At 47.0% G+C, this 16,182-nt stretch overlaps 1 protein-coding gene across 9 annotated transcripts in view; it reads right to left on the bottom strand.

Annotated features, from left to right (window-relative positions):
* Nucleotides 1–16,182, bottom strand: part of ARSG (arylsulfatase G) — a 120,584-nt gene that overhangs the window by 67,278 nt on the left and 37,124 nt on the right. For all 9 annotated transcript variants that reach the window (XM_081218791.1, XM_081218794.1, XM_081218785.1 and 6 more), the window contains exon 2: nucleotides 4,802–5,475. In XM_081218791.1, coding sequence (XP_081074917.1) covers nucleotides 4,802–5,019 — 218 coding nt within the window. In that variant the 5' untranslated portion in view covers nucleotides 5,020–5,475. The remainder of the gene's footprint in view (nucleotides 1–4,801; nucleotides 5,476–16,182) is intronic.

Here is a 16,182-nt window from a genome sequence, read left to right as displayed (position 1 = left end):
GCAGATGGAACGTGGGGAGGGGCTTGGAGATGAAGTCAGAGCCAGCACAGGGGAGATCGCAGGCATCTGCAGCCTTGGCAACCACACATTCTTGGCCGGTGGAGCCTCCTGTCCAACGGCTGCATCGATGACTGACATCTCAACCACATCTCTCAGTTGCCTCTTCCACCTTCACGGCACAGAGGTCCTTTGTCAGCTCCAGAGGGAGGAGAACTATCGAGACTCTAATCTGCACCTCCTTCGACGGCCTCCTTCTCTCTTCGTGGCAAAGCCAGCCCAGGCCTTGAAGGACACTCTTGGCAAATTCACCTCTACTTCCCAGCCCTTAACGATAAGGCTCTAGAGTGGGAGCATGTTGATTCAGCCACTCGCTAACTCTGGGCGAGTTACTACCTTGATTTCCTCATCTGTGAGAGAAGAGAAGCATCAGGTGGCAGCATGAAGTAACGGGGCGATGCCCAGCGCCTGGTGCCTTGCAAGCACTGGTAAGGGTTAGTTACTGTCACAGCTGTTGGGTTGATTCAAATACAGCTGTTGGCCCGGTGTGCACGGGCCACGTAGAGATTTACTGGTGTTTGCCCCTGGACCCCGTTCCTCCTTCTATGAGTTATATCACTTAGACCTTTCCGTAGGCAGAGTAGCAAATTCACACTGACAATTCAGATGGATATTGCTTCCTCACAACAGTAAGAAAAATAACCATAGCTAACATTTATGTGCGTCTATGGTGTGCCAGCCTCTGTGCTAATGCTCACATAGCTAGTTCTTCATTTAACCCTCACAACATCCTATGAGGTGGGTGCTACCATTGCCCCCCTGCAGAAGATGAAAGCAAACCTCCAGGGAATGAGGTGGCCCATCCAGGGTCATACAGGTGGAAAGTACTAGAGCTGGGATTTGAACCCAAGCCATGTGGCACCAGAGCCTGCCCTCTTAAGCAGGATGCTTAATCTTCAAAGCAACAGGCATCTCATGAGTAGGTGCTGCATTTCAGACTATGTTAGGAGCAAAGGCACAGATATGTGTAGTATAATGGCTAATTATAGTATTATGGGCGTAGTACAAATTATATGTGTAGCAGTAATGTCTCTGGGTTGAATCGTGTCCCCCCAGATTTCATGTCATTCCAGAACCTGTGAACGTGACCTTATTTGGAAATAGGGTCTTTTCAGACGTAATCAAGTTAAGATGAGGTCATACTGGATTCAGATGGGCCTTAACGCCAATGACTGGTGTCCTTACAAGAAGAGGGAGGTTTAGACACACACTCAGGGAGGTATGTGAACTGTGGAGGTGGACGATGCAGGGGTGAGGCTGCAAACCGAGGGCTGCTGGCAGTCACCAGAAGCCAGGAGAGACACCTGGAACAGACTCTCCTTCTGAGGCTCCAGAAGGACCAACCCCGCCTGTGCCTTGATTTAGGACTTCCAGCCTCTGAACTCTGAGAGGATAAATATGACTAGTGGCCTGTTTGAGGCCACTAATTTTTCTTATAAGTCTAGTTGATTGAGTATGTTGTGCTAGTTTCAGGTGTACAGCAAAGTGATTCAGTTATACATATATATATTCTTTTTCATCTTCTTTTCCATCATGGTTTACCCCAGGATATTGAATACAGTTCCCTGTGCTCTACAGTAGGACCTTGCTGTTTCTCCATCCTCTATATAATAGTTTGCATCTGCTAACCCCAAACTCCAAATCCATCCCTCCCCCACCTCCCCTCCCCCTTGGCAACCGCAAGTCGGATCTCTACGTCTGTGAGTCTGTTTCTGTTTCATGGATAAGTTCATTTGTGTCATATTTTCGATCCCACATATAAGTGATAGCATATGGTATTTGTCTTTCTCTGTCTGACTTACTTCACTTAGTATGATCATCTCTAGGTCCATCTGCAAATGGCACTATTTCATTCATTTTTTTTTTCCCACACGTGGGAACTAAGATCCCACATGTGCAGCATGTGGGGTCTTAGTTCCCCGACCAGGGATCGAACCCGCACCCCCTACAGTGAGAGCGCGGAATCTTATCCACTGGACCGTGAGGGAAGTCCCAATATTTCATTCTTTTTCACACGGGCCACCTAATCGGTAGTAATTTGTTGCGGCAGTCCTAGGAAACGAACACACTAATTAAAGGGAGACAATAGAAAAGACAGTTTCTCAAGTCACCCTTAGCCCCTGTTTGGCAACAAGCGTTCTTTCTGAAAGTCATGGTTCCCCACTGGCAGTGAGTAGGCAGGGAAAAGCCCGTGATGAATCAACCCCTGGCCTCACAGGAAGCTTGCTTTCCTGTCAACAAAGCACAGAGTGAAAAGCCGTCAACCCTGGGCCAGAGGGCTGTCTGCCTGGCCACTGTTACAAGGCTCCGATGGAGAGAATATTTTCATCCAAGAGAGGAAAAAGTAGCAGAGCCCACCCAACTGTATTTGCCTCTGGTCCCCGAGATGCCCTTTCCACTCAGGCTGAGAGTGTGCAGGTGGGAACAGCTCATAAGAAGAATCCCGAGGCTCACAAATCTCAGTTTAAATAATGGGCCAGATATTTCCCCACAAACCCACTCGACACGAAAAGCAGAAGTTCTTAAGCACTTGGCAACCCAGTTCCCTCTGAGGATCTGTTAAATGCTCTGCATTGACTCTCAACCCTAGGGAGAAAAAAAAATCTGACATGCAAAATTTGGGGTGACATTTCAAAGCACCCTGAACTCCTGAAGCCCATTTACTGATGAACAAATACTTCTGGATGGCCTACTAGGTGCCAGGCACCGTGCTAGGAATACAAGGGTGGAAGAAGAGACAAGGCATTTTTCTTCCTGAAGCCCAGAGCTAGAAGGGCAGTATATAATTTCCTGTGGCTGCCATAACAAATTACCACCAACTGGGTGGCGTACAATGATAGAAGTGTATTCTCTCACAATTCAGGAGGCGAGAAGTCTGAAATCAAGACGGCAGCAGGGTTGGTTCCTTCCGGAGGCTCAGAGGGAGAGTCCGTTCCAGGCCTCCCTCCAGCTTCTGGTGGTGTCTTTGGCTTGTAGGCACATCACCCCATCCTCTGCCCCCATCTTCACATCACCTTCTCTGCTGCATGTCCCTCTGTGTCCCCTCCTCTTCTTACAAGGACACCGGTCGTTGGATTTAGGACCACTCTAAATCAAGTAGGATATCACAGAGGTCTTTAACTAATGACACTTGCAAGGACCCTATTTCCAAATAAGGTCACGTTTTGAGGCTCTGCGTAGACATGAATTTGGGGGTGACGCTATTGAACCCAACACAGGTGGTTAAGCAGTCACCATGGAGAGCAGCAAAGGTACACCTGAGGCATCCAAGAAAGGGTTCCTGAGGACCTCATGTGGAATTAGGAACCAGATGGTGAGTAGAAACTAAAACAGGAGTAGCGGAAGGTGCATCAAGAAGAACTAATCACTATATGTATCAATGCAATAGATAACCAACAGGGACCTGCTGTACAGCACTGGGAACTCTGCTCAATATTCTGTAAGAACCTGTGCAGGAAAAGAATCTGAAAAAGAATGGGTATATGTATAAATGAATCACTTTGCTGCACACCTGAAATTAACACCACATTGTAAATCAACTATACTCTAATATAAAATAAAAATTAAATTAAAAATAAAAGAAGAAGAAGAAGAACTAATCACATAGGTGAGGCCCAAACAGAGGGAGGCAACAGCTGAAGAAGCCATCAGACAGGAGGGGCCGTGCAGAGGACCAGTGCAGAGGACCGGCCGGGCTTGTACACTGCTCTTCGGAGTTTGGATTTTATTCTTGGGGTCACCAAATGCCTTTGAAGGATTGGAAGCAGAGAAGTGTTTCTAGAAAGTTCACCTTGGCTGAGGTGAGGAGGATGGATTGGAGAGGGTGAGACCGGACGCAGGGACACCAAGGGTCCCTATCTCAGGGGAAAGCTCCCGGCTTAAGGATGCAAGTGGCTGAAACTCCAGAGACACCCCATGTGTTGTCCTAACCAGCCGGTTGGGATGATTCCCACGGAGCCAACAGGAGGGGTTTAACCCAGGCAGGTGGGATCTGAGCGGGCCAGTCAGATCAACGTCAGCCCAAGAAGAAAACCGATCTAAAATATTCGTAAAACTTCGGCCAGTTCAGATATACACCTCCTCCCCTTTTGTGGTCCCTTAGCATTAAGTGTGCCTTAAATGGACCAGTAAGTCCTGTCCGCTCACAGATAAGTACGTCCTTTGGCCTTCATGCGCCCCACTGACTTTCAGTCACTCTTCAAGGGCACCTTCTCCCTTAAACCCCCAGGCTGGGGTCCACACCCTGCCCACAGACTCCAAAAACTCCCGATGCAGCCTCTCGGACTAGATTGTAATCTCTACTTTCCTTTCAACCTGTCTCCACTACGAGAGCTTGAGGGTAAGGATTGTTATTTGTTCACCTTGGTGTTCCCAGCTCCTAACACACACACACACACACACACACACACAATAAGCATTATCAGAATTCCCTGGCAGTTCAGCAGTTAGGATTCAGTGCTCTCACTGCCGGGGCCCCAGGTTCGATCCCTGATCAGGGAACTAAGACCCCAACAAGCCGTGCAGCATGGGCAAAAAAAGAACAGTTATCGTATGGACAGATGGGTGGATGGATGGACGGACTCCTTCAAGATGCTGTACTGGCTTCAAACCAAATTCATCCATCAGTTAATTAAATCAACATGGACCCGTCAATTGCTCTTTAAGTGCTTTATGCGGCCCCCTCCCCCCAAAAGAGTCAGGATAAAATATCCAAAGAGATGCTGGCTTGACACCTCAGACTCACCTCATTCCTTCTGCAGCCATCTTATCAAGGTTGGCAGTGTCCTTCGTTTCTGCCCAGTTTGCTCCCAGGTCACCCCACCCCATGTCATCTGCCAAAATGATCACGAAATTCGGTTTCTGTTCTCTTGTTTCCCCACTGAAGCTAAAATCCATGAGAGGATAAAGACATCCCAGGAAACTCACCCCCACCAACAAAACCTTTAGGAAAGGCCAGGCCATGGCGATCAGGGGAGGTTTCCAACTGTGTGTGCAGTGACGCAGTGGTGGAGTTTCCAAGAAGATGCTGGTGGTGATGGTGGTGGTGGTGATGCCTACAGGGATGGTGGGTGCTACGGAAGTGAGGCCCGCGTCTGGAATCCTAATTCACGAGAGTCGGGAAACTCACAACCCTGAACTTGACTTTCTCCAGCGTAGCCCCGTAAGGTGACGGGTCGTGTGCAGCAATCAGACCTCAGTGTCAACAACTGCTCTTTGGCCACTTAGGAAATGACCCCTCTGTGCTCAGAGATGTGAGAGCCGGAGCACAAGCCTTGCATCTATTCGGGGCTCCAGCTGGCGAGTGCGGGATAAATTTTCACATCTGCAGAACACCTGGACGGTCTAGAAGCCACGGTCAGTCCCAGTCGAGTTTCTGAGTTCCAGATGGTTGAAGGCTTCATGTGTCTGTAAGGTTTCCTGAAAGAACAGAAATTGACGAGAAAACAGAGTTAAAACTGCCGGTGCAGCTGTGTTTTACTCAGTAGCTTAGGAAATAATCACTTTTCCACGCCGACAGATGTTTTCCTTCTTATTCGACTACTGAATGGGTTCATCGCTTTCTCCACCTGAGAAATAGTGATGCTAATATTTGCAATAGACCTATAATTACAGGGTTGGAAGCAACAGTAGAGATGATCTCTCGTAACCCGCTCACCGAACAGAGGAGCATATACCGAGGCCCCGTGCTCCGGGTGGAGGGGCAAAAGGACCAGCACTGCAGCACTCTGTGAAATCCCAGTGCACCCCACCTCCTACCTCACTGTGCTTCTCTGATTCACAAGAAATTCCCAAACTAAGTGCGACCTTGTCAAAACCCACAAGGATTCTAGAAGGAAGGGTGAGACCCTTATTACCTTATTACCAAGACATGATTCTTTCTAAGTCATGCTGTAAACTAGCATTTCTATATAAAATTCATTTTTTTTCTTTTTGGCCGCACCTTAGTTCCCTGGCCAGGGATTGAACCTGGGACCTCGGCAGTGAGAGTGCTGAGTCCTAAGCACTGGACTGCCAGGGAGTTCCCCAATAAAGGAGCAGTCTGTTTTTGTTTTTGCTTTTTTGCCACACCGTGTGGCATGAGGGATCTTAGTACCTGTACCAGGGATTGAACACAGGCCCCCTGCAGTGGGAGCTCGGAGTCTTAACCACTGGACCACCAGGGAAGTCCCTCTATATAAAATTCTTGATAGAAATTAATTGGGAAGAAAAGGAAAGGAAAAAAAATCAGTTAATGGTAGAATCTAGGTGGACAGTCTAGGGAGCTCACTGTAGAACTCCTTCCATTTTGCTGTATGTTTGAAATGTTTCATAATAAAATGTTAGGAAAAAATGTCCAAAAAATGTTTAATGGAAATGTGTCCCTTTATATCTTGACAATGTAATTTTTAATAAGAAAATCTTAAGACATGCTCAACCAGTGCTTCTCACATTTAGATATACATATAAATCAGCTGGAGATTTTATTAAAATGTAGATTCAGTAGGTGAGGCTGGGACCTGGGGTCTGTATTTCTAACGTAGCCTTTAGATTACATTTTGAGTAGCAAGATGCTTCGTTAAAAATATCCAGATTCTGGTCTGAGAAGAAAACTAACGTAACTGGAGGTGATTAACCTAACTGATACTTAACCTAACTAGAGACTTAACTAGAGATGATTCAGCTTCAATGGAAAAACACAAAACAATAAATCAGGCTGAGTTTTGAAAGACAGAAATGGAAGGTTATGCTTTCAACTGCAGGATGCAAATGGAAACACAGAATAAATAAAACCATATTACCCCTAGTTCACTTAAAAGCCCTAAACTGACTAGGTTAGTAAGGAGACACAGACTTGAAATTCTGGATCAGATTTTAAAACCTCCGTGGAACACCCAACCCGTTAAAGGAGAACCAAGTTATAATATATAAAGATGCGGGACTTCCCTGGTGGTACAGTGGTTAAGACTCCGCACTCTCAATGCAGGGGGCCCAGGTTCAATCCCCAGTCAGGGATCTAGATCCCACATGCATGCTGCAACTAAGAGTTTGCATGCCACAACTAAGGAGCCCGCCAGCCACAACTAAGGAGCCCGCCTACCACAACTAAGACACAGCACAACCAAATAAATAAATAAACAAATGAACAGTTGCATTCTTCAAAAAATAACAGTAATACTAATATATAAAGGTGCTAGTAGGGCTGGGGTTATGACAGATGCCATTTCCAGTTGTGTATCCCTGCCCTTGAGGAAGGAATGCACAGCCGACCAAGCCGGCCAGCCAACCCAGATGGACGGGAGTGGTTGGAGGTATGTAAGTTCTGGAAGATCCAGATAAACTCAAAAGGATAAGCAGCTATGCACTTAATCAAAATAAAAGGAATTCCGAGTCAACAGTCATGGTCATCTGGAGGGCAATGAATCAATTTTTCAGCAACGCACATTCTTCTGTTTTCCAAAAGGAAAGTTATTATTTCAAACTCAATTAGATTCAACTGGTATTTGTTGATCTTGAGGCCCCAAAGACTTCTCCCTTTCTAGAAGAAAGAGGCTTTGCACAAGCAGGGTGCCTAACACACACTTGTTGACCTGCCTTATTCTACTGGCTTCTGACCATGAGCAACAGTTGCAGGAAGCTTTTCTTCCTAAAGCTACTTAGCTTGGAACACTAGAGCGGCTTCATTCTTCACCCATAATCCATTTCAGAATGACCCAACACAAAATGCCCCAGGGGGGGAGAAAAAAACCACTTAAGAAGGAAGTTAAAATTAAGGTGGGAACATAAGTAAACAGATTGTTTTTCTTAAGAATTCTATGGATAAAACATTCCTCTGAGGTTTTCAAAGAGAATCATTAATACTTAAAATTTTTATGGCATGGAAATAAGCTAATTTAGCCAGTACACCATTGCCCTAGCCTTCACGCCCACACCTCCAGGGAGACATTTAATCCTTTCCCCACTTATTGTTTTTAACTAAAGGGAAAAAGCAAGTCAGACATTCAAAGAATGGACTTCAAGCCACGGACCTTGATTAAGATCCAAGCTGACATTATGGAAAACAGTATGGAGGTTCCTCAAATTAAAAATAGACCAACCATATGATCCAGCAATCCCACTTCTAGGTATATATCCAAAGGAAATGAAATTAATATCTTGAAGAGCTACTGGCACCCTCGTGTTTATTGTACCATTATTCACAATAGCCCAAGTATCCAGTTATGGGTGAATAGGTAAAGAAAATGTGTTGTGTACATTGTACACACATAATGGAATTATTGGGCCTTAAAAAAGAAGGAAATTCTTCTCCATTCATAACAACCTGGATGAACCTGGCGGATACTATGTGTGGTGAAACAAGCCAGGCACAGAAAGACAAATACCACATGATCTCACTTACTTGGGGAATCTAAAAAAGTAGAGCTCACAAAAGCAGAGAGGAGAGCGATGCTTGCCAGGGGCTGGGGGGTGGGGGAGATGGAAGGGAGTTTGTCAAAGTACAAACAACCAGTTACGTAGAATCAATCGCTTCTGGGACTTCCCTGGTGGTCCAGTGGCTAAGACTCCGCTTCCAATGCAAGGGGCCCAGGTTCGATCCCTGGTCAGGGAACTAGATCCCACATGCCTGCCACAGCTAAGAGTTCTCGTGCCACAACTAAAGATCCCACATGCCACAACGAATATCTCACACGGGGCAACAAAGATCCCACGTGCCGCAACTAAGACCTGACACGCCAAATAAATAAATAAATATTTTAAAAAAAGAATCAATCACTCTGGGGATATAATGTATAGCATGGTGACTGGATCTAATGTATAGCATGGTGACTAGAGTTCGTAAAACTGTATTACGTAGTTGAAATTTTGCAAAGGAAGTAGATCTTCAATGTTTCCACCACCAAAAAAATGTATAAGGTAACTATGTAAGGTGACGGATGTGTTAAATTAGCTTGACTGTGGTCATCATTTTATAATGTATATGTATATCAAAACAGCACGTTGTATATAATTTTTATTTGTCGATCCTACTTCAATACAGCTGGGTCGTTGTGCTTTTTTTTTTTTTTTTTTTTTAAAGATCCATGATCTTTTTTAAAGATCTTTTTTTAAAGACTATTGGCTCAGTGTCTTATCTGAGGTTACTTTCTCAAACTTTCTTTACACATCACACTCCCCATCTCAGAAGGGAGAGTGGGGACTTCCCTGGGGGTCTAGTGGTTAAGAATCTGCCTTCCAATGCAGGGGACACGGGTTCGATCCCTGGTCGGGGAACTAAGATCCCACAAGCCGCGGGGCAACTAGGCCCATGTGCCACAACTAGAGAGCCCACGTGCTGCAACTAAGACCCGACACAACCAAAGAAATAAAAGAAGAGAGAGTGGACACAGGCAAGGAGCACTCCTGGGGGCTTAGGAAGAAGGGGGAGCATTTGACAAATAAAGCCTTCACCTCTCCTTCCACTGGGCTGGAAGGTAATCAACCACCTTACTCAACACACCCCCCCAAGGAAGGTCCATCTGAGCTTACTGGGACAGGTGTTGCTGAGCACGAGCACCAACCCTGCTCGTGTCCTCAGGAACTCTGGTTGCCAATCAGCTTTGCGATGGTCTGTGCTCTTTTCCACGACCCCGCTGTAAAGCAAGGCCGCTGGGCCTGCTGACGTCTGACCTCCCTTTGGGTTCCAGGCCTGCTCATGGGGAAGGGTACTCATCACGGAAACGACTCACAGGCGGGCTGTGGGCCTTGGAAAGGAGGAGCTGCCCTGAAGATGTGCTCTGCAGGCTGCACACCCGGGCCGGCTGCCCATCACCTGACCCTGGCTCCCCGTGGGCCCCCCCGTGGCCAAGCAGCCCGCAAGAGCGCCTTGCAAACAGCTGAAGCAACAAGACAGTCGGGCAGACCTTTCTGGCAGAGGGCTCTGTTGGTTTTCCAAAGACAAAGCTTCGGATGAGCTGAGGCCAAGAAAGACAAAGGCGCAGAGGGAGTGTGATCTCTGGTTGCAGAGTTCTGTGGTTTCACCCGCCCAGTCGGACCACTGTCACTGGGGGCGCTGGCTGCAGCCAGGAGTCACGCGGGGGTCCCAGGGCACCAGCTGCCCACGTCTGTCGGAAATGATCCGCCCCCTCCAACCCCGTGCCTTCAGTCATCCATCCAGCGAACGGGGACCGAGGCACAGGTCTCGATCTGGGCGCTGTGCGTTCAGCAGTGAGTGACACACAGAACCCACTGCCCTCCTGCCACTTACCTGCTGGGGGGAGGAGGGGAAGACGTGGACCCAGGAAACGCATCAGGGAGAAAATCACCCCAGGAAGGGGACAGGGGAGAGCGAGCCAGTGAGCAGGTGCGAGTTAAGGAAGAAGGTCAGGGACCACCTCACTGAGAAGGGGATCTTTCTAGGTGGATCCAGGAGAGGAGGGGAGGAAGCTCGGCAGCTCCGGGAGGTTCAGTCGGGAAGGGACGCCGCGGGCAGAGAACCCAGCAGGGCGCAGGGCTGGGGCACATGAGGGCAGCCGAGAAGCCGCAGGAGAAGCCTCGGAGTGAGGAAGGGCGAGGATTAGTGGGAATCGGGAGGAAGACAGCCTCTCCTGAGCCAGAGGATTCGAGCAAGAGCAGCAAGCTCTGACTTTCAACGTAACAGAATCCCTCTGGCTGCTCTACTGAGAGATTAGGAGTCCACTGCCGCAGTCCAGGTGAGTCCAGGTGAGCCCAGGTGAGTCCAGGTGAGAGATGGTGCTGGAGTGAGGCATGCCACGTGCCCAGGGCGCAAAACTTAAGGAGGTGGCGCTCCAGCTCAGGTGCCCTCACCGTAAGCGCAGCCCTGATGGTGAGCACCTCCTTAAATTTCACCTCGCCCTCATCCAAACCCAAGGGCAGAGGAAAATCCAGTTACCTTGGTGGCCAATATCAGCTGGTCATTTAACATCTATGTGTAATAAACATCCTCAAGGCCCCTCCCCTTTGCCTCTAGACCCCAACATGTCAGTTTGGGGCTGGCCCAACTCGGAAAGATTTCTTAGAGCATATGTGCGGGGCCGCAGTTTTAGCTCAACAGAGGATGGAAAGGAAATCTTTTTTCTGTCATCTTTTTTTCTTTTCATTTTATTGAGATATCTTTGACGTACAGCACCTGTGTAAGTCTAACGCATGCAGCATAATGACTTGACATACATATATTGTGAAATGATGACCACAGTAAATTTAATTACCATCCGTCATCTCATATAAATACAAGAAAGTGAGAGGCAGAGAGAGAGAGAGACAGAGAAGAAAAACAAATGCTTTTTTCCTGTAGTGAGAACTTTGAGAATCTACTCTCCTAACAACTTGCAAATACTCCACACGGCAGGTTCACTATAGTCATCCTGTTGTACGTTACATCCCCCAACTCATTTATCTTCTAACTGGAGCAAAAGAAGTCTTTGAATACCTCCATCCAAACTGGGAGAGCAATTCCACTTAGATAATTTAAAAAACAATTTTAAGCTTGAAGACCTATAGCCACACCCTGTTGGGAATATCAACCTCTGTGACCCCAGGGATGCCAGGAAACTCGTCCACAGGAACAGATGACATCCTGCCTGGCTTTAGGCTGGAACCACTTGTTGGGACTGTCCCAGAAGGAAGCTGTGGCAGGAGCCAACTTGGGAGAGCAGAGGTGACATCACACCACGCATCTAAAACTCAGTAGCCCTGCAGAAATTATATCTGGGTCCTTGAACACAGGTCAGAAAAACAGAGAGAGCAGATGGGTCTCTGAATAGCATCCTTCCTATAAAACTCCATCCTCTACTTGAGAAGAAAAATCATGAGGGGTGGGATCCACTGAAAAGGGCTTACAGTCAATTACCTGAAATCCACTCCCTTAAGAGCCTGTTTGCCAAATGTTTAAGGACTTTTTACAGAGCGGTGTTTATTATTACTTATTAAACTTTTTGTTATGAAAGTTGTCAAAATACAGAAGTTGAGAAACTCACACATACCTCCCCAACATCTAGATTCAACAATTATCAACACAGGGCCAGTCTGGTTTTACCTGTCTCCCCTCCTACTTGTCTTTCCCTCATCCTCCACTTATACTGGATTATTTGGAAACAAATCTCAGATATCATGCAACTTCATCAACAAACATTTCTATGTAGCTCTCTAAATTATAAGAATTATTTTAAAACATAATCACAGGGACTTCCCTGGCGGTCCAGTGGGTAAGACTTTGCCTTCCAACGCAGGGGGTGCAGGTTCGACCCCTGGTCAGGGAGCTAAGATCCCATATGCCTCGCGACCAAAAACCAAGACATAAAGCAGAAGCAATATTGTAACAAATTCAATAAAGGCTTTAAAAAAATCAAAAATTAAAAAATAAAGTATAATTGCAATTCTAGTAAAGCCCCCTTTTTAAAAATAAACAGTCATTTGTTAGTATCATCAAAAATCCGATTGGGGCTTCTCTGGTGGCACAGTGGTTTAAGAATCTGCCTGTCAATGCAGGGGACAGGGGTTCGAGCCCTGGTCCGGGAAGATGCCACATGCCGCGGAGCAACTAAGCCCGTGCGCCACAACTACTGAGCCTGAGCCCTAGAGCCTGCGAGCCACAACTACTGAAGCCCGCGTGCCTAGAGCCCGTGCTCCGCAACAAGAGAAGCCACCACAGGGAGAAGCCCGTGCACCACAATGAAGAGTAGCCCCTGCTCACCGCAACTAGAGAAAGCCCGCGCACAGCAACAAAGACCCAACGCAGCCAAAAATAAATAAATAAATAAATTTGTAAAAAAAGAAAAAGAAGACTGATCAGGGTTCATGTGTCAAAGCTTCATTTCTTCCTATGTCACTTTTGCATGAGAAGAGGGAAAAGTTTCTCTTAAATGCTACCTACTGTCTTTTCTATTTTTGCAGATTTATCCTTTCCCCAGATCTGTTGCACCTCTACAAAGAAATATGTTAGATTCCATTATGGACTGAATGCTGGTGTCCTTTCAAAATTCTTATGTTGGAGCCTTACCCCTCAGTAGGATAGTATTTGGAGATGGGCCTTTGGGAGATAATCAGGGTTAGAGGAGGTTATTGAGGGGGCAGCCCTCACGATGGGATTAGTGCCCTTATTTGAAGAGACAGGGGAGAGCTTTCTCTCTCTCTCACAGATGGAGACACAGCAAGAAGGCAGCTGTGAGAAAGCCGGGAAGAGAGTCCTCCCCAAGAACCAAATCAGCCAGCATCTTGATCTTAGACTTCCCAGCCTCCAGAACTGTGAGAAACAAAGTTCTGCGTGTAAGCCCCCAGTCTGTGGTATTTTGCTATGGCAGCCCAAGCCTGCTAAGAGAGATTCGAGCTAAGTTTGTTTTTTTTTAAATAAATTTATTTATTTGTTTGTTTATGTTCGGCTGCGTTGGGTGTTCATTGCTGTGCGTGGGCTTTCTCTAGTTGCAGCGAGCGGGGGCTACTCTTGGTTGCGGTGCGCGGGCTTCTCTTTGTGGTGGCTTCTCTTGTTGCAGAGCACAGGCCCTAGGTGTGCAGGCTTCGGTAGTTGTGGCACACAGGCTCAGCAGTTGTGGCGCACGGCCTTAGTTGCTCCACTGCATATGGGATCTTCCGGGACCAGGGCTCGAACCTGTGTCCCTTGCACTGGTGGGCGGATTCTTAACCACTGCGCCACAGGGAAGTCCTCGAGCTAAGTTTTATCTGAGAACCTCTGAGGCTGAAGCAGGGGAAAAAAATGCTTAATTCAGGGAATTCCCTGGCAGTCCAGCGGTCCAGTGGTTAGGACTCTGTGCTCTCACTGCCGTGGGCCAGGGTTCGATCCCTAGTTGGCCATGCGGTCTGGCCAAAAAAAAAAAAGCTCACTTCAGTGAAGTAGTTACTTGGCAAATCTGCTTTTTGGAGAATTGGCTTTGGGGATGTGATGGCCTGTCTGCAGAAAAATATGTGTCCAGGATTCAGAAGAGTCATTTCCTAGCTGTGTGACTTTGGATAGGTTATGGAATTTCTCTGGGCCTCAGTTTCCCCACTTACCTGAAAAACAGAGCCATAGAAAAGTTCCTCTACCCCAAACCCAACATGAGGATGAAATAACCCCACACGAGTGCCTGCTCCCAATAAGTGCTCAGAGATATGGACTATTATTCTCCCCTCTCTCAACTGGCTTGAGGATAAAGAGATAACAAACAGGGCTTCCCTGGTGGTGCAGTGGTTGAGAGTCTGCCTGCCGATGCAGGGCACACGGGTTCGTGCCCCGGTCTGGGAGGATCCCGCATGCCGTGGAGCGGCTGGGCCTGTAATCCATGGCCGCTGAGCCTGCGTGTCCGGAGCCTGTGCTCCGCAACGGGAGAGGCCACAACAGTGAGACACCTGCGTACCGCAAAAAAAAAGATAACATGAGAATACTCTGAAAAAGTACCATGCAAAGCCAAAGCATTACTACAATTAATATTAAACAAAACTATTCCGAGTATAGATGGTGAAACCAGACTCCCTCCAGCTATTGGCTGACTCTTTGTCATAACTGTCTGTCAGCATTCTTGGCTCTTGGATTCTGAACCCAGAAAAGGTAAAAGATACAAACACTATGGTTACAATAAGGCCAAAGGGAAAGTGAAGAGTCATCCTGATTTGCATGATTTTCAAAGCTCCAAACTGTAGCTCCTGGTCACACAATCCCATGGTTGTCGGTGCTGTTTTAGGAAAACCTGAGCTGGTCCTTCTGTCCCGGGCAGACTCTGGTGACACCTAGCATGGTCCTTGGAGTACACTGCCTACCAGCAAATCTGGTTTTGGACAACGTAACGGTACAAGGTCAAGCTGTAGAGGGGCTGTGAGGGAAATCGTCCTTTGCTGATGATGCCAATTCAAAGTGGGAATTACATAATACCATTTGCAGCCACATGGATGGACCTAGAGATTGTCATACTGTGTGAGGCCAGACAGAGAGAGACAAATACCACATGATATCGCTTATATGTGAAATCTAAAAAAAAAAAAAGAGTACAAATGAACTTACCTATAACACAGAAATAGAGTCACACATGTAGAAAACAAACTTATGGTTACCAGGGTAACAGGGGAAGGGATAAATTGGGAGATTGGGATTGACATATACACACTCCTATATATAAAATAGATAACTAATAAGGACCTGCTGTACAGCACAGGGAACTCTACTCAATACTCTGTAACGGCCTATATGGGAAAAGAATCCGAAAAAGAACAGATATATGTATATGTATAACAGATTCACTTTGCTGTACATCTGAAACTAACACAACATTGTAAATCAACTATACTCCCATAAAAATTTTTTAAAAAAGAAAGTGGGAATTACATTTTAATATCAGAAACATCCAAAAGGATTATCTGTCCACGACACTGAGCTAACTGCTCCAACAAGAAAACACCACAACTCTAAGATGTGAATTCCATGAGGGCAGGGATGTCTATCTGTTTCACACACTGCATAATCTGGTTACCCAACCCAGGAAGTGTTCAACCCATGTTTGCCAAATGAGTGCATCTGACCTGAACCACTACAGCCGACCCTCCGTTCCACCCTGAAAACTCAGCTTCATCTCATCACTTCCCTAAATTCAGATGACCTTTCTCAGTTCCCCTGCCTCTGAGATTCCCACTTGCAAAAGCGCCCTTGTTGAGATGCTGCTTTAGGTGACAATCACATATGTGTCTTCTATTCTAAACTAGAGAGTAAACACTTTGAGAGTACGGACCACATCCTCCGAGGTGTGGTTTTGTGGCCTGGGAAACTACTGCATTCGCCAGTGCGCATGAGTGGGCTGTATGAGCAGAGGCTGTCCGGATAGAGCAGCAATGGACGTGGGATGGAAGGACGGATGGATGTTCCCTGTACCCAGCCCCGCCCCGGAGCCCTACTAAGCATGTGAGCTCAACACAGAGGCCAGAGCCCTCCACCGGCCACAGCAGGGCAGGGTCCCTCCTTGCCTCAAACCCTAACACAGTCCTGGAGCATCCTTCTAGCTTCTTTGCCTCATCCCGCTAGCCACCTGGAAATGCATGGATGCACTGCTCTGACAGGGTTAAAATAGAAGCTCAACAGTGTGTACTAGTAGCTCCAGGGAGCAGCTGGACAGGCTGGGCATGTTTAGACAAGATGGGGAAAGCTAGCATCTCCCTTTAGGCAAGAAACGT

The sequence above is a fragment of the Mesoplodon bidens genome (assembly GCF_964165515.1).
Source record: "Mesoplodon bidens genome assembly, chromosome: 19".
Lineage (NCBI taxonomy): Eukaryota > Metazoa > Chordata > Mammalia > Artiodactyla > Ziphiidae > Mesoplodon > Mesoplodon bidens.
The sequence above is the reverse complement of the archived record's forward strand: the minus strand, read 5'-3'. Positions and strand labels throughout refer to the sequence as shown.